The sequence below is a fragment of the Nannobrachium achirus genome (assembly GCF_963921795.1).
Source record: "Nannobrachium achirus genome assembly, chromosome: 24".
NCBI classification, from domain to species: Eukaryota; Metazoa; Chordata; class Actinopteri; order Myctophiformes; family Myctophidae; genus Nannobrachium; species Nannobrachium achirus.
In genome coordinates, this window is record NC_137831.1 from 35,033,881 (window position 1) to 35,060,186 (window position 26,306).

Here is a 26,306-nt window from a genome sequence, read left to right on the forward strand (position 1 = left end):
ATGCCTTTGGCTCATATAGGAAGTCATACGGTAAGAGCACCTTTACACAGGGACACAGAGGAGGTGACACACAGGTGGGGCCAGAGGCGCCATTTCATAACAACTAGTGGGTGGCAAAAAAAGGTGACCATTGAAGCCTGACAACACATTAAGACATTAATTAACACATTAAGAGCTGAGGCAGATTCTACTGATTTCTACTACTTGACTCTACTGTTTTTGAATAGCGAAAGTATGTCACCTCCTCTGTGTCCCTGTGTAAAGGTGCTCCTGGTTAAGTGTGTATGGTGTGAGATTCTCTCTCTGCTTTCAGACAGACTGCCAGCAAACAAGGCATGCTTTGTTTTTGAGCAGCGCTAACCGCTTCTACATCTGGCTTTGTGTGTTGTATGTATGTCTGTCCATATGTCTGTCCCGCAGAGCTTGGCATTGGCCAAGCTACGTTGGGACACTTCATGAAACAAACTCATAAAATGCATCGCTCACTTAAAACGAGAGAGAGAGAATGCCTGAGATAATAATAATATTAGGCCTACATTCACTAAACTAAACAGTACTGAGGGAGAACTTGGCCTCAAATGCACTGTAGCTCACTTCCTGAAAAGCTCTGTTCAGTCAGTTCAGTTGCAAATGCAACATTGTGATTGGTTGAAGACAGTTTCCTGTTCATTGGGCTGAACTGCATGAGGAAACAGGAAACCGGCATGCGGGAGACATCACCCTTCAAGGCTGTTTGCCAGACATAAAGAGCCTGTTGGGCTCATATATGTCAGGTTTGGGGCAGCACTTCCGTCGAAGTACAGATGTAGAGAGAGTATCGGTGGTGCTCACTTGAAAGTGAGGCCCAGGAATGTGACCATGAGTTTGTATTGAAGTATAACTCTTTATAATAAAATAATAACACCATTCAATTTCTCAACACCAAACCTTCCAGTACCTCCAGAAAATGGGAACTACACGAGGGAGAAGGGAGTGGGACCCCCACTTTTCATAGATTTAATATTTGTTTGACAGAACTATAATGCTGGATTCATGTCAAATCCTGTAGGCCTTATTGCAGAACTTAAACCTTTCACTTTAACTTGACCTTTCACCTTTCACTCTGTACTTAGTCTGCTATTTTCTTCCATCACAATGAGCCACTGTGAGCTTGTAGGTCTTCTATTTATTGCTAAAGTTCTCCTCAGTATAGTGATGCTAGGGTTCTCAGGTGTGTAATGTAAAAGAAAAGAAAGTATATTAAAACAAGGATCCTATCACACAAAGATTTGGCAGCAACCCCCTGTAGTAACTCTGAGGACCCTATAGGGGTCCTGGACCCCCTGTTGAAGACCCCTGTTTTAGTGTTTGTGGCGCTCACAACCTGAGCCAGAGATGAATGATACATTTGCATTCTCTCAGATTTATAAATGGATAAATGAACACTGCAGGTTGTCCTGTAGAAGAAGCTCTCATACAATGTGTGTAGGCCTATCTAAAAGAAAACGTATTATTGCATTTATTTATTAAGTAGCCTAAACATACATGAAGAAGTTAGCAATATACCAGGAAGGAAATGACAGGAGAAAAAGTACAAAGGTAATGATTTAATCTATAAGGTGAATAAAAACATGCAAAACAGAGATGTCCTTATAGTTATAAAGCCATTAGTCAAATGTGAAAACATGCTTTTCTGCATTAGTCTCTGCAGTAAGGCCTACTTTATTAGTACTATGGTGTTGAGGTTCAGTAAAAGAACAGTCCATGGAACACAATACAACTGTGTCCCTTTAGCTTACTGCATACTGCCACCTAGTGGCCTAAATTCATTCATTTCTCCAACTTAAAGTGCAGAAATAAACAAATCAGCGTCACATCAACTATTAAGAAAAGCCACCGTGTTGTTGTTGCTGTTTGAAGCTCATTAGCTCAATCAGCTCATCGTGTCACCAGCTGTCCGCAGTCCCAACAGGACGGATTCTCTCCCAGCTTCAAGCGACCACAGGACATCATGCGGATGAGGAGGAAAAGAGGCCGGAGAGAAGCCTTCAGCAGCCCCGCACAGAGAGCCTCGTCCCCGGGCTGCGTGCAGCACTTCTCCCCGTGGACAACCTGGACCCCATGAGAACCACTGGGTTACACATCATCACAGGTATTTAGATTAGGCTACTACACGACAGTAACGTCAGTGAACACAAGTAGTCTACATCAGAAGGTTGTTGTAAGATTCAAAGGTTTTAATTATCACTATTAATGTGTAGTAGTGAAATGTTGTTGACAGCCAGACTGTCTAACAAGTTATGTCCCCGTTCTGTAAGTATTAGTAATAAAGTGTAAAAACATAAGTGAGTGAAGAAGAAATCCCAAACAGAAGAAGACGTTGGTGTAGTGAATGGTAACAGGAATAGTGGGCCTCTGAGAACACTGGGCACCTTTTCCCCCTCCATTGTGAATTACCATAGACTATTATAATGTAGCCTATAGTTTTTTTCTTTTTTTTCTTTTTTATTTTGACAGAGAGAGAGGGAGAGGTTTGTCAGTGTTGTGTAGAAGGTCTATGAATTGAGTACAAAATTGAACAATAAATACAGTAATTATACAGTATTTATATACTTACTGTTTGTTTAGACTCACTGTTTTCCTTTTCTTGTTTATTTTTCTACTGCATAGTACCGTGTTCTATTCGTCTGTCATTCAATGTTATATGAGATACTTTAATGGTTTCCTGTGGAAATAAGCTCAGTCTTTTCATGGATCTCCTTTTAGTAGACCTTGTACCAGTGAACTGTACCGTCATGAAACTGTACCGCAAACTTCTAATAAAGTCTTCAATCAATCAATCAATCAAAAAGGACCCCAATGTAAACAAGCCATAGTGCTTTATATTAGTAGACCTTGTATCTGAACTGTACTGTGTGCTTTTCCTATGCGAACTGCTAATAAAGCAATGAATCAATCAAGGTGGACGTTTCCTTTTAATGAAGCATCAACTTTAACATTTCTCCCTCCTGCTTTAGAAGCCTCAGTCCTTCTGTGAGGATGACTCCCTGTTTCGATGAAGATGAAGAAGAGACGAAGGCTCCACGGCTGCAGGTGGGTTTCTCTGCATCCAAACTTTAATGTCACATTATTCACATTGTTTATGTCCACAACACACAGGTCATCAACATGTCCGTACACGGACAAAATGTGTCCGTGGTCTGTTTTACACAACATTATAATGTTGTTATTTTGATGATAAGACCCAATTACTGAACGTCAGTCTCCAGGTTTTCTTCAGAATATGTACTGATTATGGCACATTAGGAGTCCAACTAGTACTAGTGGTTCTCAAATGTTTTATTTGCAAGGACCCTGCTATCTCTGAGATTGTACAAATGGGTAAGGGTCCATTTTGTTCCATTTGAACACTTTCAGAGTTGCCAGACCTGTTATGGTCATTCAGGGCTCAAATAGATTTTTTACAAAAATGTCCACCTCAACTCCGCCAGAGTCAGGTAAAATGTGGTTCCTCAACTCTTAATACTTGTCAGGGTGGGGGTCCCCAGTTAAAATATGATTATTTTGGGGGCCACGGCCCGAAAAGGTTGAGAACCACTGCTGTAGAGCCCAGTACACCACCCTGCCCCACAGCATACAGGTACTGCTACCCATAGACATAGAAAGGTAGACGCCTCCTTCGGCTCTGGGGTGTTTGTATCGCAGGCGCCATTTTGGCGGTGGGCAACCTTCCGCATGCGTCACAGAAACGGAAGTTTGGTAGGCCCAGTGTGATCTAGGTATGCCAATCAGAGGCAGGACGGGGGCGGGTCTTTTCGCAAGCCAGGGTGCGTTCGGATATAGGAACTGAGCGCACTGCCCTCTGGCCGTTGGTTTATTTGAGCGCACCCTAGATTCTGACAAGTCACAGAAAAGATGTGCTGTGATTGGCCAGTAGTCACTTTGAGTGGCAGCGTGCCTTCCACACTTCCACCCTCTCGTTTTTACAGGTCACTCCAATGAACCACAGCGGTGAATGAGGTATCTAGCTTTTTATATCTATGCTGCTACCTCACTGCTGGTCAACCCAAACGTCAGGACCCCCAAAGTGGGTCACGTGGCATTAAAGTTCCCAGTCGCCACGGCTGATTTTCATTATAGAAGCCAGCATGTCTTCTATGGAAGCTTGTTGCACAGTGAAAATAGTCCATTTACATGCTCTCAGTGTATCGATGAAGTCACCATACAATCTACAAATCAAATTATAATTCAGAAGCACTCAGTCATAACAAATCACAAACATTTAGCCTTCCCTTTTAAGGAGTTTGTTCTCCTTGTGGTCAGACTTACGCTGAACACTAGCAGTTTGCATAGGAAAAGCACAAGACAGTACAGTTCATATACAAGGTCTGCTAATAGGATTTAAACCCAATAAAGCACTATGGCTTGTTTACATTGGGGTCCTTTTAACATGAAGATTGCATATCTACATGTTGGTGTCTAAAATAAAGATCTAAAGTAATGAGGTGAAATGCAGAAAACAGACAGGGGTGATAGTGCATGCACAAATCCACTCTAGCCCAGGTGCTGGACAAAGAGCACTACAAGAGAAGAATAGAGTCTGCAACACTGGTATACTCAGCTCTGTTTTATTGCTTCAACGTTTCGATCCGTTTTGATCTTCTTCAGGGATACTATTCCCGAAGAAGACACCCTGAGGTAGTGAAGCTAGAACAGAGAGAGATGGTGTCAGGTGTCAGGACTGGCTACCATGCAAAAACATGATTTATGACTGGTGCTAAATGTTAATCTGGACCGTGTTGATTTTGACAGCAAAGTTTTATTTTTGTTTATGTCATTAGGCTTTTGAATACATTTTGATTTAGTTTTAGTCATCTGAAATGTTTCAGTCTAGTTTTAGAATCTGCCCTCATAGAACGTTCTAGTTTAGTGTGACTGAGCCCTCACAGTCCTTTTATTGTTACACAACCACTACCACTCCATTCACAAACATCAGGTGTTAACATGAAGTAGGCGTGGTTTCTATGGGGACCGTACCTGTGTTCCCCAGGTTCTATGTTCCCCATTTACCCCCACAAAAAAGGTTCTATGTTCCCCACTCATCCAAAAATGCAGGAAACATTAATTTCTAATTATTAATAACAACTCAAACCACACAATAATGGGGAGAAATTACGAATACTAGTGGGACGGGGCACTAGGGACATCTGGACACCATACTTTTGTTATGACTGGGCATCTGGACAAGTGGGCACCTGGACATCTGGGCAATAGGGACATGTGGGCATTTAGACGAGTGGGCACTTAGGGGTGGAGACATCTGGGCAACTGGGCACCTAAATTAGGATTGCCCACATGTTCTTAATTGTTTACTGCATTTGAGCTGGGAAAATATCCTTTTTTTTGGTTGAGCGGGGAACATAGAACTGTTTTGTGGAGAGGGTGTTTTTTTTTGGGGGGGGGGGGGGGGGGGACATAGAACCTGGCGAACATAGAACCTGGGGAACATAGGGAGGAGAGGACCTCTTTCTGGGACGCAACTAAGATTTGAGTGACCATGTAATGGAAATGTTGTTGCTCAAATTGGCCACAATGTGGCTCTCTAACACCCAAATAGGTGCAGTGCCATCATACAGGCATATGATTCAAAATAGGAATATTTGTAACATCACAACCAGAAGAACTTTGAGCAAAGGATGTCAACACAACACAGAATTATGGACCTAAACTATGGATGATTACTGGGTGTAGTGGAGTGAGCCTAGTCTATTAACGTAAAAGAGGAGAGCCTTCTGTGAGAACAGATCTATATGAGTCGCCTGGTGTCCAACAATCAGTCTTGATTCATTTCACATAATATCGTCGTTGTCGGGTGGAAAGTCTGATAACCTCTGTGCATCGCTATAGAATGACAAAGTAGGGAATTAATTTAAAACATAAAAAAGTTTAAATATGGAGAGGTATTTGTCCTACAGCAACACTGTACAAGTAATGCAACTTTCTGGAGATACTCACATAAAATAAGTTCTGATAGTATCTGATTAACCTCGCCCACCAGGCTTTCAGAGAGAAAGCCTGGTGTTTGTTCACAACAGCCTGTTTGGTTTCCGCCCAACGCGGAAACCACTAGAAGAAGCGGCGTCGCTCTGATTTGGTTCCCTCCGTTTGTTTCCCCAATCCTTTTTAAAATGCTCGAGTAGCCTAGTGTAGTCTTTCCAGTCGCTACGAGTTGAACTAAAAAAAGATGCATATACCAAACAATTTTTTTCAAAAGCAAAACTACTCTGCATCAAGGAGTTTATTAGGTAGGCCTTAAAAGTATGTCCTTGAGTGCAGGGGAATTATTTTGGGTTAAAACTGTTTCCGGTGGATAGTTCCGGCCAAATTGTAGTCCTTTGAGTACTACAACATGACGTTTTGAGGTTTCCGCTCCAGACCGGTTACAAGTCCGAAAAGTGAAGTGATCCCAGACTAGTATCTGATAGTGAGTGAAACTCTCTCTCTCTCTCTCTCTCTCTCTATCTCTCTCTCTCTCTCTCTCTCTCTCTCTCTCTCTCTCAATTCTGCTGGCAAGGGCTACAACACTTCACAACAACACAACAATCTTATGTTATGTACCAGCATTTCTCTAGCTCATGACTTGTGTTGTGTTGTCATCGTCTCACAACACTGTTGTTGTGGAACATGGACGTCAGTTTATGCATTTCTCTATTTCTTTTTTTTTATCCACACACGCCCACAGACAGTTTCTTATTTTAACACAGTATATTATAATTATGTATATTGAGTTAATTAAATCAGCCTTTTTATTTGTAACAAACATTGTTTTGTGTGTTCCTGGCTGCAGGGCATGCAGGCATGCCTCAGTCAAGTTGAACTAAACAGCACTGAGGGAGAACTTGGCCTCAAATGCACTGTAGCTCACTTCCTGAAAAGCTCTGTTCAGTGGGTTCAGTTGCAAATGCAACATTTTGATTGGCTGAAGAGAGTTCCTCTGTGCATTGGGCTGCACTGCGTGAGGAAACAGGAAACAGTCAGTGTGCGTTCCCCGCTCGCGGGAGATATTACCCTTCAAGGCATACAGAGCCTGCCATTCCCCCATAGACTGACCCAGGCAGGAGTGGCTGATATCTTGGGTTGGGGCACCGGTTCTGTCGAAGTAAAGATGTATAATCCCTTATAATAAATAATCACACTCAATAATTCAAGCCTTAACACCAAACCTTCCAGTCCTTCCAGAAAATAGGAACTACAATATTGTTTATGTAGATTTGTCTCTGGCGTTTGATGTAAAGCATTCAAATGATGCAGAAAGGTATGAGCTCTCCTCCTCCAGTGATGTCACACAAACACATCACAGCCCTGAGTTGAGATGACAGAACAGAACAAGAAAGGCCAGATCATATATTCACATCTTTATTTCTTTACCAGGGGTTCTAGTATCTATGAGGAGAGATGGTTCTGCATAATTGGACAAATAAAAGCTTCTTAAATAAAAGCCAAACGTTCTGCCACATGACCTTCATCAGGCCAAAACACAGCAATCAGCAATATGCAGTACTATTACGATCATGGAGTTTGCCTTCAGGCGAGATGTTGTTCAGTAAACTGTACAAGCTCATGCTTATTCAGTGCTAATGTCTAATGTCTTCTTGATTGGCATAACATTTTGTCTGTATGAATGTGGCACTTGGTTTTGGTAGAAACCAAAAAACAAAGCCTTCCTGAATAACATTATGTATCTTTATTATGCTTTGTTAAGAAGTAAGGTTTTATAAACTGCACTCACCAGCAGGTGGACTAGGCGAGGTAGACATCAGCCCTAAACATATTCTTTCTAGGCCTAGTGTACTCCTAATGTGCCATAGTGTATACTGTAGCTACTGTATAGCAATGTGAGAGATACACATTTTTAAATGAGCATTTCTGCATTAATTAAATCACTGCCCAACCTATTCTGAAGAAAACCTGGAAAATGGTATATCAAATAATTGGTTTTTTTTTTATCAGTACAGTAAGTGCTTTCATCGCACATGACATGAAGAAAAGAACATTTTTCATCAAACATTTACAACTGACATGGGCCAGCCTGGCCATGGACACATTTGTCTGTTTACACATTTCTCTTTTTTATCTCAAACCAGAAACACAGAGAGAGTTGTTGCTCTCAGCTCAGTGTAGCCTACATGTAGAAGCAAAGGTCACACCAGGACATGATATGGAATAAAATAAAAGAGATCATTGTTTTTAGAGAGTTTGAGAAACATTGATACTTTGATAGCCTCTACAATGTGTTGTAAACAACCGTGTTATGTTTTGCCTTATTTATCAGGTCATGGTCCAGGCCAATGGGGACAGTGTCCAGGGGTCCCTGGGTTGTAACCCGGCACCGCTGACAGGTTCCGGGGGCAGCACCTGTCAGCATGGAGTGTTGGGCGGGAGGAGTAGAACGAAGGCTCTACATCCTCCTGGTGGGGGCTCCTCACTGGCAGGTGAGTCAATAGGATACAACAGCAGTGACAACACAGAAATGTGTGTGAGGAGGAATCAATTGGTATTACACCTACTGTAAATTGGGGAGAAAAAGGGGGTAAAAACACTCAAACATGAGGGCCCTTCAAACTATAAAAGGACCCTCATATTGGGCCCTCTGTCCTGCAGTGTCCCCAGCTTTCCTATAGGGCCCGTTGAGTATAGATGGCAATATGTGTTGTGTCAGCTACATAGATTTCTTTCTTATGGCTTGTGTGTGTGTGTGTGTGTGTGTGTGTGTGTGTGTGTGTGTGTGTGTGTGTGTGTGTGTGTGTGTGTGTGTGTGTGTGTGTGTGTGTGTGTGTGTGTGTGTGTGTGTGTGTACTGTGTAAGACAGTATTGAAGTAAAAAAAAAATGTACTAGTTAACATATATAACCATGCACATAAAGTAGCTTTCGAGACTTTTGAAATGTATTACTAAGAACGATGAATATTGATTCAGCAAGCATTTGCAGTAAAACAGCCTATGATTTTCTGTAAAGTTATCTCAAAGACATAAAGACCTGCGGTCAATGTGTGACGATGACACATCTATTGTGCAACAACATTCTAACGCTCCACTGCTGCAAAAAAAGAAAGTAAGAAAAAAAGAAAAAAAAGCGAACATCCTGTTTCTCTCTCTTTCTCTCAGAGCAATAATCCACCCAGATCTCCCAGACTCCCTCTCATGTCAGAGTTTTAATTAATGTAGAATTTTGTGCAAGAAGTAATTTGCTATACATTATTTTGACATATTTTGATTAGTAGGGCATTGTTATAACGATCAATAGACTCTAATTGACCGCGTTTTAAAAATATTTAATTAAAAATCCTCTCACTTCTGCCAGTGTGATCACCCTCCCCTGTGCCAATGTTGGCACCCGTGCCTAAGGTTGCCTACCCCACTGATCTAAAGGTTTAGAGTTGTGAACATCCAATGTCAGTGTCATGTTTGGAATACAGAATGAGGCCTTATAAACACTATTATAGTCACATGCTGAAATTAGATTTTAAATACTGAAATGATGTGTCAGATAGGTCAGCAGTGCCTCTTCTGTTTAAAGAAACTATAGCCATGTTTCAGGTGAATGAGTCCTTGATGATTCTGTTCTACAGGGCATTCATAAAGTCTGTTAGATTCTTTGCTGTCATGGGGGGGGGGAGATTATGAAGCATAAGAAAAGTGCCACTCGGGTCTTCCCTGTAATGAACTCATATCCAGATCATTATAGTACTGTATAATAGTGTTGAATAGTGTTTTATAAATGAGGAAATAAAGAGAGAAAGAAAAAGCTGTGCTGTAGCACAGATTCTTCGCTCACTGCTCGATAGTAAATACAGTGGTGGGTTCTGTGACTTAAGAACCTATTGTTTTTTCATGAACTCGTCAGTTAAAATATTACTTTACTTTTGGTTCTTGGCTATTAACACGTTTGAATGGATTGAGTGCACAATACATATTTTAGAATTAACTGTTGAATATATTTCCACGAGCAGATCCTGTGTAATTACTTTAATAAAGCTTGGGCTAGGAGATCCACCGTCAGTGCAGGTACACAATGACCTACATTTAACACACTGTATGCAATGTGATCTATGATGATAACTGAAGTGATGTATGCTCATTGCTCACCACAATACAGTGTTTCTGCTGCAGGAAATGAATATAACAGCAGGAAGAGGGGAGCTGTGTTTAACTCACTCTGTTGCCTGCATTGAGACAAAAGGTGTTACTGACCACATTAACTACCCTTTATTTTTTAACACAAATTAACATCATATATTGATTGCTAGTTATTATTTTATAAATAAATAATAACATATCATAACACTATTCATGAACACATTTTTTTTTTTTTGCAGCAGTTGAGTTTTGCCGCCCAGCATTTCACACATCTGAAAGCCACAGCTCTGTTTGTCACGTCAACACCACGTTTGCCCGTACATTCTGTGGTTAAGGGTCTCTTGTTTGTTTTTTCCCCCTGCACTGAATTGGTGTGGTCTGTGTGCACATGCATGCAAGTACCATATGTCTAAAAGTACTTGCTTTGGTTTGACAGAGTCAGAGACCTTTCTGCAACAGTGAAGCCCAATGTAGGACAACACAGCTATCGGAGTGAGTAAGACAATATTTTCTAACCACTTCAATCCAAGACTGTGTTGTACATCAAATAGCGTAAATCATGGGTCTTCAACAGGGGGTCCGGGACGCCTAGGGGGTCCTCAGAGTTACTCCTTTTTATATTGACAACTTGAACCTTAGTGTCAATATTCTGAGAACCTTAGCAAAAAATAGCCGATCTACAAGCTCACAAGCTTGTAGATAGGCTATTTTTAACAAAGAGCTTTGGTGTAGAGGGGGAAAAGGGCAGACTAAGTACAGAGTGAAAGGTCAAGTTTATTAAGTATTGACATGCAGTTCAAGTAGTTAAATAACTCAGAACACAAATTGACATGAATCCAAAATATACTGACGATTGTGCTGTCAAACGATGAAACTATATGGAATCTATGAACAGGTTGTGGGGGTCCCTGCTTCATCTCTCTCTCTCAACTAAGGGGTCCTTGGCCTGAAAACGTTGAAGACCCCTGGCGTAAATAATCAATCTACAAGCTCAGAATGTTTTGCATTGCAATAGGATGTCAGCTTGTAGATCTGCTATTTTCACCAGATGTTCACTTATTATTTCAGGCTCCAGAACAGGGCCGCTAGGCTTCACGAACTAGAACTAGAATGAACTTGAGGTGCTTTGTTTGTGTGGTTCATTAAGATGTCTACAGATCCTTCTGACAAGCCAGGCACATCAACACGTGTGAGGTCTGGTGGAGGAGTCAGGAGGGAGAGGCAGGAGGAGAGAGGAGAGGAGGAGAACCTGGAGGACATTCATGAAGGAGCAGACAGTCTGAGAGAGCAAGGCTCTGGCTCACAGGATCAAGGTACACACTAACACTCCTACAATGTTTCTGTCTCCTCTCACATCAATACTACAGCAGCTTGGCACACAATATTTAAAGCAGTAGTTCCGGCTACAGGAGACGCGTCATCATGACAAATTAATGACAATACCCATTTATTTACATTTTATCAGTTATTTTCATTTTATCCGTTGTTTTGGGTGCTTTTGTGAGCCTTTATTTGTAGCCTGCAGCGGTCGGGGATCAAAGTTAGCACCAACCGCCTGCCAATGTCATCATGTAGATGTCCTATTTGGGTCTTAATTTACAGAGACTAACCTGCAGCCACTCGGGCATGTCATTTATTGGTTTCCCATTTTTCAAAACGAGAAATAAGCCAGTTTACAGTATCTATCTATTCTCTGTTAATGTTACTACCTTTCCATTTATTTATTTATGTTGTATTTAATAGCAACAGCTGACAAATGTATTTGATTGTTACTTTCCACCTTCAGTGTGGAAGATAGTCCCGGTCCCAGTAGACACATGTCTAAATAACTATATATTTGTTAATAAAGAATAACGAGTGGCTTAGGGGGAGAGCGGTCGGATGGCAACTGCGCAGGTTCCCAGTTTGATCCTGGGCTCCCTCAGAGTTACTGTCGAAGTGTCCTTGAGCAAGACACTGACTGAACCCCTAATTGCTCCCGGTGTGCAGGTTGGTGCCTTGCATGGTTTTCTACGCCATCGGACGGTGTGTGAATGTGTACGTGAATAGATGAATGTAATGCACAATCTATGTAAAGTGCTTTGGATAAAAGTGGATAAATGGGTAAATGCACCAGTTACCATTTATAAACCCTAAGAATTGTGTTTAATCCCTTAAAAACCCTTTCAACTGAACCTTCTTTAGCTAGATCACACTAGTTCACACCAACATACATACTGTATGTCTCAGAAATGTTCATGTCGTGTTAATTGTGCCTTTTGGGTCAGCCTGCTATCAAGACTTTTGAGTTGAAAATGTTCTTTCTTTCTTGCTAAAACCAGACTTTCAGGAGGAAGAAAAAACAAAACATCCTAACCTAGCCTTTTGCATTGAACGAGAGCAGGGCGGACAGCAATAAAGACGCTTTATCAATGCACCATGTGTCTCTTGCAGAGTTTGTTTTTGAGCCAAACAGACTTAACAGTTCTAAGGGCTCAAAATGTATTGATTATTATACTGGATAAATTGATAGTTATTATATTTATTGCCATTTTAAATTGTACATTCAAAACTGAAGGAATGGATGGAAAATAATGATGCATGATTCAATTATTATTATTATTATCACTTACAATAGATACATAGATTGGTTACTGTATAATATAGACAAATGTAGGTCCACTGTATAATACATTGTAGGCTACAGTTGGCAACTTGGCAATATAAAAACCTATATTTGATATAATATAATATTTTGGGGGGCGTCTTTTTAGGAATTTAGCCATTCCAGGCAGTGATCTTTAGTTAAAATTGTTTGGAATTAGAGAAAATATGTTTAATAAAACAATGCTTTAAAAAAAATAATAATAAGATTTGTTTTTGGGCTTTTTATGCCTTTATTTGATAGGATAGTAGACTGACAGGAAATGGGGAATGACATGTGGCAAAGGTCACCCGGATCAGGAATCGAACCGGCGACGCCAGCAGGCATCTTAGCCTAGTATGTGGTATGCACCTTGACCACTAGGCCAGCGGGCGCCCCAACAATGCTTTTTTAAAGCACCTTTTCTTTTCTTTTTCCTTTTTTTAACTGTTAATTTATTACTATTGAAGAATCACGTTTTTCAAAATGGTTGGGCAAATTGTTGTCGAGGTCTACACATTGGGCTAGCCTGACACTCAGCCTGAATTGACATTTCGTAATCGCCAAAACAAAAAAAATAAAGGGGTGTGGCTAGCGATTCAGGGTCTGGAACTAGGCTACACATTGGGCACTATATCGATATTGATTGATGTTTTAAATTAATTATATATTTTGGATTTAACATTGATAATCAAAGCATCATATATATAGAGGCTACTAATATTTACTTTGACCTCTTTATTGATAATAAACACAAATAAAACAATTACATACATATATGAAAAGGATAAAATGCTAAAAAGCCAATGGCTTATTTCCATTGCAGTCCTTTCTCATGTACAGTATGTGTAAGTTATGTACACTTAAGTACCATAAAGTGATATTCTTCCCTCTCATGTCTGTATTCTTGCATGCATTTCAGCTTCAGTTATGGCTGTGGTCGAGTATCTGTGCTGGGGAGACATTCTAAAATTCCTGTGTGTGCAAAGGGCTGTCACAGTCTTGACATTTTAATTGACTAGAAGCTGGGCCGCCCTTCGGGCGGCCCAGCGTCTAGTCGGCGACCTGGCCAACTCGGAACAATGTAAATAGGGAATGAATGCCCCGCCCTTTAATGCAAACCCCATTATACCTGTTGTCATAGGACCCGTTTTGACCATCTGTTTGCCTGTGTCCATTTATGCCCATATATGGAGATATCTGTTATCTGTCTGTCTGTCAGCGTCCATTTTATGTCCATATATGGAGATCACTGCAGATATAGTTCTGGGTCCATTTTATGCCCATATATGCCCATATATGGAGATATCTGTCTATTTGCGTCCATTTCACGCCCATATATGGAGATCTCTGAATCTGTCTGTCTGTGTCCCTTTATGCCCGTATATGGAGATCTTTGTGATTCTGCGTAAATGTTATGCCCATATATGCCATTTGCGTCCATTTTATGCCCATTTATGGAGATCTCTGTATCCGTCTGTCTGTGTGTCTGTCTGTGTCCCTTTATGCCCGTATATGGAGATCTTTGTGATTCTGCGTACATTTTATGCCCATATATGCCATTTGCGTCCATATAGTTCTGGGTCCATTTTATGCCCATATATGGAGATATCTGTCTATTTGCGTCCATTTCACGCCCATCGGGCGGCCCAGCGTCTAGTCGGCGACCTGGCCAACTCGGAACAATGTAAATAGGGAATGAATGCCCCGCCCTTTAATGCAAACCCCATTATACCTGTTGTCATAGGACCCGTTTTGACCATCTGTTTGCCTGTGTCCATTTATGCCCATATATGGAGATATCTGTTATCTGTCTGTCTGTCAGCGTCCATTTTATGTCCATATATGGAGATCACTGCAGATATAGTTCTGGGTCCATTTTATGCCCATATATGCCCATATATGGAGATATCTGTCTATTTGCGTCCATTTCACGCCCATATATGGAGATCTCTGAATCTGTCTGTCTGTGTCCCTTTATGCCCGTATATGGAGATCTTTGTGATTCTGCGTAAATGTTATGCCCATATATGCCATTTGCGTCCATTTTATGCCCATTTATGGAGATCTCTGTATCCGTCTGTCTGTGTGTCTGTCTGTGTCCCTTTATGCCCGTATATGGAGATCTTTGTGATTCTGCGTACATTTTATGCCCATATATGCCATTTGCGTCCATATAGTTCTGGGTCCATTTTATGCCCATATATGCCCATATATGGAGATATCTGTCTATTTGCGTCCATTTCACGCCCATCGGGCGGCCCAGCGTCTAGTCGGCGACCTGGCCAACTCGGAACAATGTAAATAGGGAATGAATGCCCCGCCCTTTAATGCAAACCCCATTATACCTGTTGTCATAGGACCCGTTTTGACCATCCGTTTGCCTGTGTCCATTTATGCCCATATATGGAGATATCTGTTATCTGTCTGTCTGTCAGCGTCCATTTTATGTCCATATATGGAGATCACTGCAGATATAGTTCTGGGTCCATTTTATGCCCATATATGCCCATATATGGAGATATCTGTCTATTTGCGTCCATTTCACGCCCATATATGGAGATCTCTGAATCTGTCTGTCTGTGTCCCTTTATGCCCGTATATGGAGATCTTTGTGATTCTGCGTAAATGTTATGCCCATATATGCCATTTGCGTCCATTTTATGCCCATTTATGGAGATCTCTGTATCCGTCTGTCTGTGTGTCTGTCTGTGTCCCTTTATGCCCGTATATGGAGATCTTTGTGATTCTGCGTACATTTTATGCCCATATATGCCATTTGCGTCCATATAGTTCTGGGTCCATTTTATGCCCATATATGCCCATATATGGAGATATCTGTCTATTTGCGTCCATTTCACGCCCATATATGGAGATCTCTGAATCTGTCTGTCTGTGTCCCTTTATCCATTTTATGCCCATATATGGGGGCATTCATTTTAATGTTATGCCCATATATGCCATTTGCGTCCATTTTATGCCCATTTATGGAGATCTCTGTATCCGTCTGTCTGTGTGTCTGTCTGTGTCCCTTTATGCCCGTATATGGAGATCTTTGTGATTCTGCGTACATTTTATGCCCATATATGCCATTTGCGTCCATATAGTTCTGGGTCCATTTTATGCCCATATATGCCCATATATGGAGATATCTGTCTATTTGCGTCCATTTCACGCCCATATATGGAGATCTCTGAATCTGTCTGTCTGTGTCCCTTTATCCATTTTATGCCCATATATGGGGGCATTCATTTTATGCCCATATATGGAGAACGCGCGTGCCCGTGGGACGAACGGTTCTCATATGGGGGCATTCATTTTATGCCCATAAATGGAGAACGCGCGTGCCCGTGGGACGAACGGTTCTCGAGATACGCGGATTACCTACATACATACACACTCACAGAGATTTTTTGTTGACTCATGTGGCGTACGTGATGTCAGAGCCTTTTATGAAGTGATGTCACAATGAGTCAGAGCTTTTGCCGATTTCCTCAGAAACAGCCTGATGTCAACAATCAACCCCGCATAAGGAGATTCCGAACGTTTCGCGCCGGTTCGGGAAAACCGCGCGTCGGGTCGGGTCGAGACCCGGCACTGCACTCCGTGCCGCGGCGGGGAACGCGCGTGCCGAATCTGAAGCCGGTGGGACGAACGGTTCTCGAGATACGCGGATTACAAACACAAACACACACGCAGAGACTTCTCGCATTTATAGATAGATGATTAACGATTTAAATTATTTTGCATTCAAGATTGAAACATTTAAATGAAAACTGTTTGACTTTTAGGGGAATAAACAAAAATTCCACAGGGCAAAACGGATATTATGACAAATAATAAAAAAAATACTGATTTCTATTAATACTTCAAAAATGCTAAAAAAAAAAATAGAAATAGCTTCAAGTTCATTCATCTGCTTATTGCCACAATATTCTTAAAATATTTTAAAATGTATAAACTTTTTTCAACAAGGAAACAATTATGCAAAATAATTGCAATTATCTCAAATAATTGTAATTATCTAAAAAATATATATATATAAAATAATTGCGATCAGGCAGTTTTGTACTAAAAGTGACTAGGCTTGCAGCACTCTTGTGTCCGTAACTAGGGGCAACCAGTGACAGTCACTACAAGGCAACCTGGCATAGATAGACAAAGGCACTTCCTGTGTGTGTGTGTGTGTGTGTGTGTGTGTGTGTGTGTGTGTGTGTGTGTGTGTGTGTGTGTGTGTGTGTGTGTGTGTGTGTGTGTGTGTGTGTGTGTGTGTGTGTGTGTGTGTGTGTGTGTGTGTGTGTGTGTGTGTTCCTGTATTGGTTCAAAACGGAATGCAAGCAGCTCATTTCCACTGAGCTCTGATGATGTCAGTTTTACTGTTTGGCTGTAGCTTCGCAGACCAAAAGCACCTCATATGATGTATGTAGGCATACATCATACAATATTACCATGACCAACATGATTTCATAAAGTTGATTTTGTGATGATGATTATGTTTAGAAGATGGCTGTCTAATTGTGGTGCTCGTATGTTGATAAAACATTATTCATGACTACAATTTACACATACTCTAGATAAGAAAGGTTGAAACATTTCAACTGTAATATAGGCCACACATATGAAATATGGTGTTATGTAACTGATCATTTACTCTTGATAGGCTGCTATACATTTGCCAGGCTAGATTAACAATCCATGCTCGGAACTGTCCAAAAGGGGTTGATATTTTACAACTTGTCAACTTTCTCAGCTGTCATGGGTTTGCAGGTCTTCCTTCAGTCCACTCAGAACTATGCTAATATTCCTTTATGTTGTTTATCTAAATAATTGAAAATGGCATATTTTAAAATATAAAATATTTCATCTACCAACCACATTCGCTAGCGAGCCATACAGTTACTGTGAGTTGTTCCTGGGTACACGTAGACTAGAGAAACAGGAAACAGAGAGAGTATTGGAGTGACACAACTGTTCCAACCGGCTGGGAATTAAACCCGGGACTAGCAGTCAGGCATTAGAGCACTAACCTCTCGGCTATTGGGTTCCCCCATGTTCCCTCACATTTGTGAGTCACAATTGCTATTTGTAAGGTTTATGTTCAGTTCACTGTTGTTGTACATGTGTAGCCTGACACTTCAGTCCGCACATCACCCCCCCCTGTTGGTGGGTGGTTTGTAGTGTGGACTGAAGCTGCACATATTTTAATCTATTTCAAACGCGCCTGAAGAGCGGGCGCATTGAATGGGCCAATCAGGGTTGTATGCTTGGGGCACGTGAACTCTATGCTCCGGTCCCAGCCCCCTCCAAACAGAGCTCTTGAGCTCACGTGAGACTCGCTCGTGGACTCTGATTGGTGTCCTCTGCCCACGTGAGAGTCTAGTGGACTCTGATTGGTCCGTGAAAACTGTCATGGCGGAGTCAGACTCGACTCGTATTATTAATAAACTATGAAATAGTGCCGTTTCCTCACGTTTTAATACCATTTTGCACTAACGTAAACATGCAGACATATAATATGTTATGAGAAATAACGTATTTTTGCAATGTCACGCCACGTCGCGTGTGTGTGTGTGTATGTGTGTGTGTGTGTGTGTGACGTCAATAGGCTTTAGCCCGCCCACGCCGAAATAGAATCTGCCCTGGTAATCTCAGACTCTCCCGGAGTGAAACGTAGTGAACGTCGTGTGAGATGTCTGGCGCTCGCAGTCAGGCAAGTACATGTGGACTTTTCTGCTAGCCTGATTTCAGACTCATCTCACGCTTTAGTCTGAAACTGTGCCCTATTCTAAACGATTTACGGGGGAGGGACTTTTTTGCGAGCGTGCATGCGCGCGACCGCGCAAGAGTGATCGCGACACATCGTGCACGGCCGCGGCCTGTGTGTGTATTTATCTGTGTGTCTCTGTCTGTGTCAGTGACTGCTTCCACACAGAACTGCGACCAGAAACATGTAATCAACATTAACAGCTTGGTGAACTCAGTGCGCGTGTGTGTGTGTATGTGTGCCTGTCGTGTGTGAACTTCGTTTGAAATCGTTTCAACTGCTGCGCTGATTGGATATTCGTTAGACCCACCCCCACCCCCCGCGCTCATTGGATCAGCCGAAGTTTTTGGCTGCTAAACTGCCGATTCATGTACTCAGTTCCAGACCAGAGAAAGAGTCCATTCTGAGAGTGGGCGGGGTCTATGGGCTGGAACCAGGCAACTTTTCTGCAGAAATTGAAGATGAATAATTTTTTTTTGTCCATTTCACCAAATCAGTGAATACTTTATTCACTCAGGCTGAATTTACTATTCACTACTCTGTGTTCTTTCTAATGAAACATTGAAGCTGATCATATTCAAGTTGAACTCTATTGTACTTTTATTATCCTCCAGCTTCCCCCAGAGAACTCCTCCTCTTGAGACAACTCAACATCCAGAGAGAGAGCAACGTCCACAGAGAACTCGCCATCCAGAGAGACATCGTCAGAACGTGTGCAGTGATTCTTGCGCTGCTGCTTTCTATATTCACAGTGAGAACCGTAGACCGGGTCGTGGACTGTGAGTATCAGATGGTCAATGGTCAATGTTCATTCACTCACAACAATACAATGACACTTGTGTCTCACACAAGAACCTTACCATGCTTCACTATTGATAGTGTGTGGTTCGCTAGTAGCCTACTTTATTATGTTGAGACCAGGAGGCCACAATAACATTGCTGACCTGGTGGAGACCTGTGCTCTGAAGAGCACTGCTTTTAGTTTTGCTTTTATATTACATAAGAACAGATTTTAAGAGAGCATCTCACAGAGATAAGAGAAAACACAGTCCATGCATTTTGTTTGTTAAAATGCGAATATCCTTTAATAAAATGTACATGTGTTTTAGAGTAATTTGATGGTGAAATTATAAACATTTTGGATAATATTTCTTCAATAGTGCTTCTATAGTTCATCATTAATCAGAAGGTGATAATCTAAAACAATATTCTCCTTATTGAATTACACTGCATGGTGAAACAAAATGTATCTTTAGCATATAATAACTTATAATATTGTCTATTTACATACATTCATGAAACCACCTTCTGACCGACTATCAGGCGTCCCTGAATGTGGTAATGGGGCCGGGCACTCCACAGGGAGAATCCTTATCACGTTCCCAGACATATTAGCCATCCCATGTGTTAAGAAAACATATAACAGAAATGTAAGAGGACATTGCTGAATGAGGCCCACTGGCCCCAGTGGCGTCAGTTCAGAAAAGGCTAAGGTATGGCAACATGACTGGTGTCTTGCAAAACACCAGTCATGTTGCCATACCTTAGCAACAGGCACAATGAAAAGTACATTTTATTATTTACCCCTGTAGCCAAAGTATGGCAGCTGCCAGAGCTTACCATACCCAATTGACGCCTCTGACTGGCCCAGAGTTTTCTTCCTCTTCTCACAGGTCCTGTCCAACACTGATGCTAGCATGAACAGTGAAAACTAATATCATCTTTTGCTCCATTCAGGCAATTCCGAGTCTCTATCCGACCAGACCCGCTGCGACAACATGACCCTCGAGAGGAACCAGTGCCAGGCTAGATATTACAACCTGACCCTGAAGATACCGCAGGTGAGAGAGGTTACAATCTTTTTTGAAGGAATATTGATTCATTTGTGTATTAGTATTATTATGATTATGAACATGATGATGATGATTATCATTGTCAGGGGTGTAGTATTAAAAACTGGAAGTAAACCCTCATCACTGCTGGTTTATCAGCACTTCCACATGTAAAAAAAATGCTTTCTTTTAGTTTTTAAATTTGCAGTTTTCCTAACCAGATGAACCCTTGCTTCCCTATTTTGGGTATGCCGTAGCCCGTAGGTGAAAATTCAGCAACAAACTGCACATCTACAAGCTCATAACATGTCACATTGCACTGTGGTGAACTTGCTAGATCTGCTATTTTTGCTATTTGAAATGATATGGTGTTGATACTGTTAAATACAAACGTAGACATGAATGAAATGTCCTTCTACAGCACTCACTGTCTGTACTAATATGACTCTCTGAACTTGGTAGTAGAAATGTTATACTGTATTGTATTTGTTAAAAACATTATAAAACACAAATGAAAAGAGTAATTGGAAAACAAAAAAAAAACAAAACAAAAAAACAGCCCTCACGTATTAGGAGGGCAGTATGAGTTACCAGAACTACGTTTTTGAAAAATGTATCATTGTTCAAAAGGAGTTTGAATAGGAAAGGGGCTTGAAAGTGAACAGTTTCAGTGCAGGCAATGAAGGTAAATGACTCCTATCATGTCATGTTGAGACACAAGAGGTCAGTGTTTAGCTTTGTGTCATGACATTTGATGAGAAGCAGAAGATATCTACCAGAGGATGACACTGTGTGGGGGCATTCAGTGTTTATCTTACAATAAATGCGACAAGTCTCTGAGCGTGCGTGCGTGCATGTGTGTATGTATGTATGTAATCCGCGTTATCTTGAGAACCGTTCGTCCCACCGGCTTCAGATGCGGCACACGCGTTCCCCCTATAATTCACAATTGCAGAAAGAACATTTAATACAATAACTAAATGTATAGGTTTGACAAGTACTTAACACATCGGATGCCCGGATGTAAGACGCGTGTGTGTTTGCTGGTGCCCATGGCAACGCGTCATTTACGTACCTTCGCGTCGTAGTATCCGTAATACGTTGAGTAAATGTAATCCACGGATATCCTGTTTATTTTTACGATAAAGTTTTCTTTCAGTCAGGACATCTTTTTATCAAACCTGGGCCACAGCGTTTGTGTCACGGTAGGTAGAAAGGACCGCGCATTGAACATGGTGAAAAAGTTAGACTAGGAGAAGAATCCGGCAATCCGCCATGTTACGTGTATCTCCACCGAGACTCCGTTACTTGTATCCTTTCTCTCTGAAAGCCTGGTGGGCGAGGTTACTTGTATCCAGATTACAAACGAGTCAGATACATAGGAACATAAGCTTGTGATTGGCTGCAGGGAGACTGCACCAGAGCGAATGTGGACTGCACATGCTGGTCACGTGTACCGCGCTGCATTTTGGGAAATGTAGTGTTTTTCCCATATGGTTGGTGTTGATCACCGTGGTAGACCCTTCATTGCGGTAGCAATGTACAGTAACTACAGTACAGTAAAACGCGTCAAACGCGTCGTGGGCACTGCGGCTGGGCCTCCAGAGACATCAAAGAGATTGGCGTGTAGCCACGTCGTGGGCACCCGATGTGTTAATGTAAATAATATATTTGTTAAATGTATTGTCAGAACAGTGAAAACCCATCACTAAAACTCTGTTTGACGTTTAGTCAATTGCTCCAGTGGATGGCAGAAGTTTGGATGCAGCTGTTATTACAGATCTACTGAAGAGAAGAGCTGGGGGGAAAGCAGAGAGCAATGTCGGAAGACAGCAGGAGCAGATCAACAGTGAAGAACTTAATTGGTATTACACCTACTGTAAATTCGGGAGAAAAAAGGGGGTAAAAACATTCAAATATGAGGGCCCCTCAAACTATTAAAGGGCCCTCATATTGGGCCCTCTGTCCTGCAGTGTCCCCAGCTTTCCTATAGGGCCCGTTGAGTATAGATGGCAATATGTGTCGTGTCGGCTACATAGATTTCTTTCTTATGGCTGTTGTGACAGAGAGTGTGTGTGTGTGTGTGTGTGTGTGTGTGTGTGTGTGTGTGTGTGTGTGTGTGTGTGTGTGTGTGTGTGTGTGTGTGTGTGTGTGTGTGTGTGTGTGTGTGTGTGTGTGTGCGCGTGTGTGCGTGTGCGCGCGTCTCTTCAAGACCTGCATGCATTAAACAAAATTAATTATTGTTCACTTATTGACAATTTGTCAGGAATTCATCAAACGTCTGACCGATGGGGGTGAATATTGGATTGGTCTGACAAGGACCACGGATGACAGATGGAAATGGGTGGATGGATCCGTACTGACAGACACAATACAGTGAGACATTATACTGTATGTTTTTCTACTGTAATTCCATCTAAATCTCACAGTATGTGAGTGGATGTGGTAAAATACATTTATGTTTATTCTGCAGGCACTGGACCGGTGGACAGGCTGATACATTTCTTGGCTGGAACTGTGCCATATTCAAGCACGGTGATGGAACATGGGTTAATACGTTTTGCTCAAAAGCACATACAGCAAAGTGGATCTGTGAAATGTGATCCACCTCTTAACTGCATCAATGAAACTGCAGCTTACTTGTGGCATTCAGTGTTAAGTTAAACCGTTGGTTGCAATTAAAGTGAATATTTTACAAGATCAAAAAGAATATACAGTATATAATCACGTTACAAAAATATTATAGCAAATATTATGACTGTCTGTCACATGGTTATTGTTATTTGCGTCATAAATGTGTAGCTGAGGAACATTAGAATGCTGTTTATTGAATACACCTCAGCATCCCAACACCAGTTTATGTTTATATTTATTAAAGATGGGATGACACGCCCACAGCGGCTAAATCAGGATCCCCATTAGAGACACATGAATGAGCGTCAAATTAAACAAATTAAGTTCTGTTTTTATGGATTGGATTGTTTTTTGGCAGAGCATTCCAGATTTCTAGATGTGCACGAGAGCTACCTGATTGTATCATTCCAGATTTCTATTGACCTATACAGGGCAGGAATTTCACGGCGGCCGCGACGGCCATGGCCGTCATTGCCCCTTGAAAAAAATGACATGCTCAAACAGCCACAGCCGTGGTGCCCCATGCAGTGCCCCGACCAGCGCCCGCAGCAGTTTACAATTTCATTGAGGATTAAAGAGGAGATGTAAGAAAGCGTAGAACCAGTAGGTTCTACGCTTTCGAGGCCGGACGCGATCGGACGCCGTGTGGTCAATATATTTCCCATATGCACGCGCACGGACGGCACCGAGCGGTGCACGAGTATGTAAACGCGTGCATGCTAGTATCCCCCCGCGAGAGCCGTGACATCCCCCCTCCCCGTCCCCATGAATCCGCGATAACTTCAAGCTAAGTACTTTAATCAGTGGCTACTATACTTTGCATAACAGGTTTCTAGTGGTGAATGTCTGAGCGTCCTCATCCACTATAAAACACTAAAGCAGGACACAGCACTGAGTGGATCAGTGCATCCCCCCTAGATTCACAAGCTCAAGTCCCCCCTATTCATATGGATATAGCCAACTTTAACACCTAGGTTTCAAGCGGTGACTGCATGTGCATGTCACCATGTGTGTGCGTCCTCATACATAGCTCCATTACTGTTTGAGATTCGTTCAAAGCAAACTTGGTTTCTCTACTGCAGCGCTGTATTTTCTAAATGAATTAAATGAAACTAGAAAATAAAATCTTGAGTAACAATGCAAATGTAAGACTAGAAAATATCGTTATTGTTTTCCCACCATTAGATCTGCTGACATCCTTTCTTTCTAAATAGAATCTAGAGGCGCGTGCACGTGACGTCAATAAATGACCATCCGCCCTGAAAAGAAAATCCCAAAGCACGTAGAACTACAAAATAAACCCTGGGCAAAAATCTTCATTTTAGTTCACGAACAAGTGACAAAATATGTCCTGTGATACGCATCACGGTCAAACAGCTGCTGCTTTCTGCGACTAAATAAAGGCGTAATAAAGGCTTATTGGACTAGCTAGAACAGGGAACCAGCTGATGATGATGATGTGATGGAAATTATCCCCCCGCCCAGATGTGTGGAGACAGAATGTGAGAGAACAACACTTGGTCGGCTGTGTACACGTACCTGAATTAGCCACACCGAATCAATACAAAAATGTTAAATCCATGTAGGCCTACTGTTAGCCTAGCGTGTAGAAACAAACACTGAAACTCAAGGGGCTCGCCCGGTCGTTTGAGCGCGACACTCGCGCGCGTGCGTGCGTTTGTGTGTGTGGGGTACATGCTTATTTACCTATAATGGACTGGTGGTTCTGCAACTTCTGCAGGTGTTGTTTAGTAATGTTAGGCTGTGGCTACTGGGTTGTGGGTTCAGTTGCATGAACTGGACATTGTCTATACTGCCTGGTGTTGTCTTACTGTACTGTACTGTATGTATTGTACTACTGTAATGTGCTGAGATCAGTTGGTTGAGCTAGACATTTGTTATATAACCAGGACAGGTGTTGTCTTGTACTGTATTCCTAAAATAGTTTTTTTCATCAAAAGGATGAGAGGAAATGCTGTGTGAAATAATTATGATTACATGGCAATCTTTGTCCAATAAAGGGGTAAAATAATTGTCATTATTAAAACTAGACTAAAATGTCTTTATACTTAATCTTTAAGCAAAATTAATTATGACCGTCAAGGTGTGGACTTGGACAAAATGTGTCAATTTGTCATAATGAATCAAAAAGGAAAAATAGAGGCAATCTGCAAAGTGAATGTGTCGCAATGAGAGTTGCGTTGTGACTTTGTAGATGGTCCACAATTCCGCATACAAAGAAGAATAATTGTTAATATTAATGAACCGCTCCCCCCATTTTTCCCGCCTTTGTTTCAACAAATCAACAACCCTGCAAATGCATGTAAGGCGTTATATTGACTAATACAATATGCCGTTTTCTTTTCTTTCCTTTCCTTGGTGTTTTCTTTTTCTTTTTCTTTGTTCTATTAGCCTTCCCTCACCAAGCTGTGTTCTCTTCACACACACAATGCAGTACATATCTCAACACTGAGCCTATTGCAACGTTTTCTGTAGAACAGTGGTTCTCAACTTTTCAGGATGTGACCCCCCCCAAAATAATATTTGAACTAGGGACCTTTTGAGGTATTAAAAAGCTCTTAAAAGTCTTAAATGGTCACTTCAGTGTCATTTGAGCCCCCCCTCCCAAATCATGCGGGGTACTAGGGATATCACAATTATTAGAGTACATAATCGTCTAATCGCAAATTTGACATAATCGCAAATTGTTTTGTGATAATCGTCATAATCGTGATAGCCCTAGGGGCCGGGGGGACCCCCTGAGGGTCCCAACCCACAGGTTGAGAACCACTGCTGTAGATGAGGGAGCCTCTCCGAACCGATTTTGAGACCAACCCCACCCGTTCCGCCCTAATGTGCCTGCATGGGAATATCTTTTTATATACCTTGTGCCTTTTTCATTTCGTCAACCAGAGTTACATCTGTGGAACAGTCGAGTATTTTTTATGTAAAAGGATCTGCCTTAATTGTTTCTTGTCTTTATATTTGGTATGCTACTGTTGTGTGTCCAATGGAGTGTCTGTTTTCTTTTTTTTCTTTTTTTTTCGACAAGCGTGAGTGCATCGCTGAGAGGTTTATTTGAATGACGATGATCAATGATAATTAAAAAAAAAGTTTTTTTTATATATCAAACTTGTCTCTGTCTGCAGTGTTAATTTCATTGTTGGTCAAATCACTTGTCCTTCTATAACTTTAAAGTATAGGCGGCATAGCTCAGGGGTAGAGAAACTGTTATTAGAGCACGAAGGGTTCCCAGTTCGAATCCGGGCTCCCCCTGAGTTAATGTAGAAGGGTCCTTGGGCAAGACTCTGAACCCCTAGTTGCTCCCGGTGAGTAG

At 41.6% G+C, this 26,306-nt stretch overlaps 1 protein-coding gene across 1 annotated transcript; it reads left to right on the forward strand.

Moving 5' to 3' along the window:
* Positions 1–1,867: 1,867 nt before the first annotated feature.
* LOC308309305 (uncharacterized protein) lies at positions 1,868–26,101 on the forward strand. The gene is made up of 9 exons (XM_080754849.1): positions 1,868–2,131; positions 2,997–3,072; positions 8,312–8,471; positions 10,553–10,608; positions 11,264–11,429; positions 19,118–19,282; positions 20,241–20,344; positions 22,602–22,711; positions 22,809–26,101. Exons 5-9 carry the CDS (start codon positions 11,264–11,266, stop codon positions 22,936–22,938), a joined length of 675 nt encoding a protein of 224 aa, XP_080610975.1. The 5' UTR covers positions 1,868–2,131; positions 2,997–3,072; positions 8,312–8,471; positions 10,553–10,608; the 3' UTR covers positions 22,939–26,101.
* The last annotated feature ends 205 nt before the right edge of the window (positions 26,102–26,306 follow it).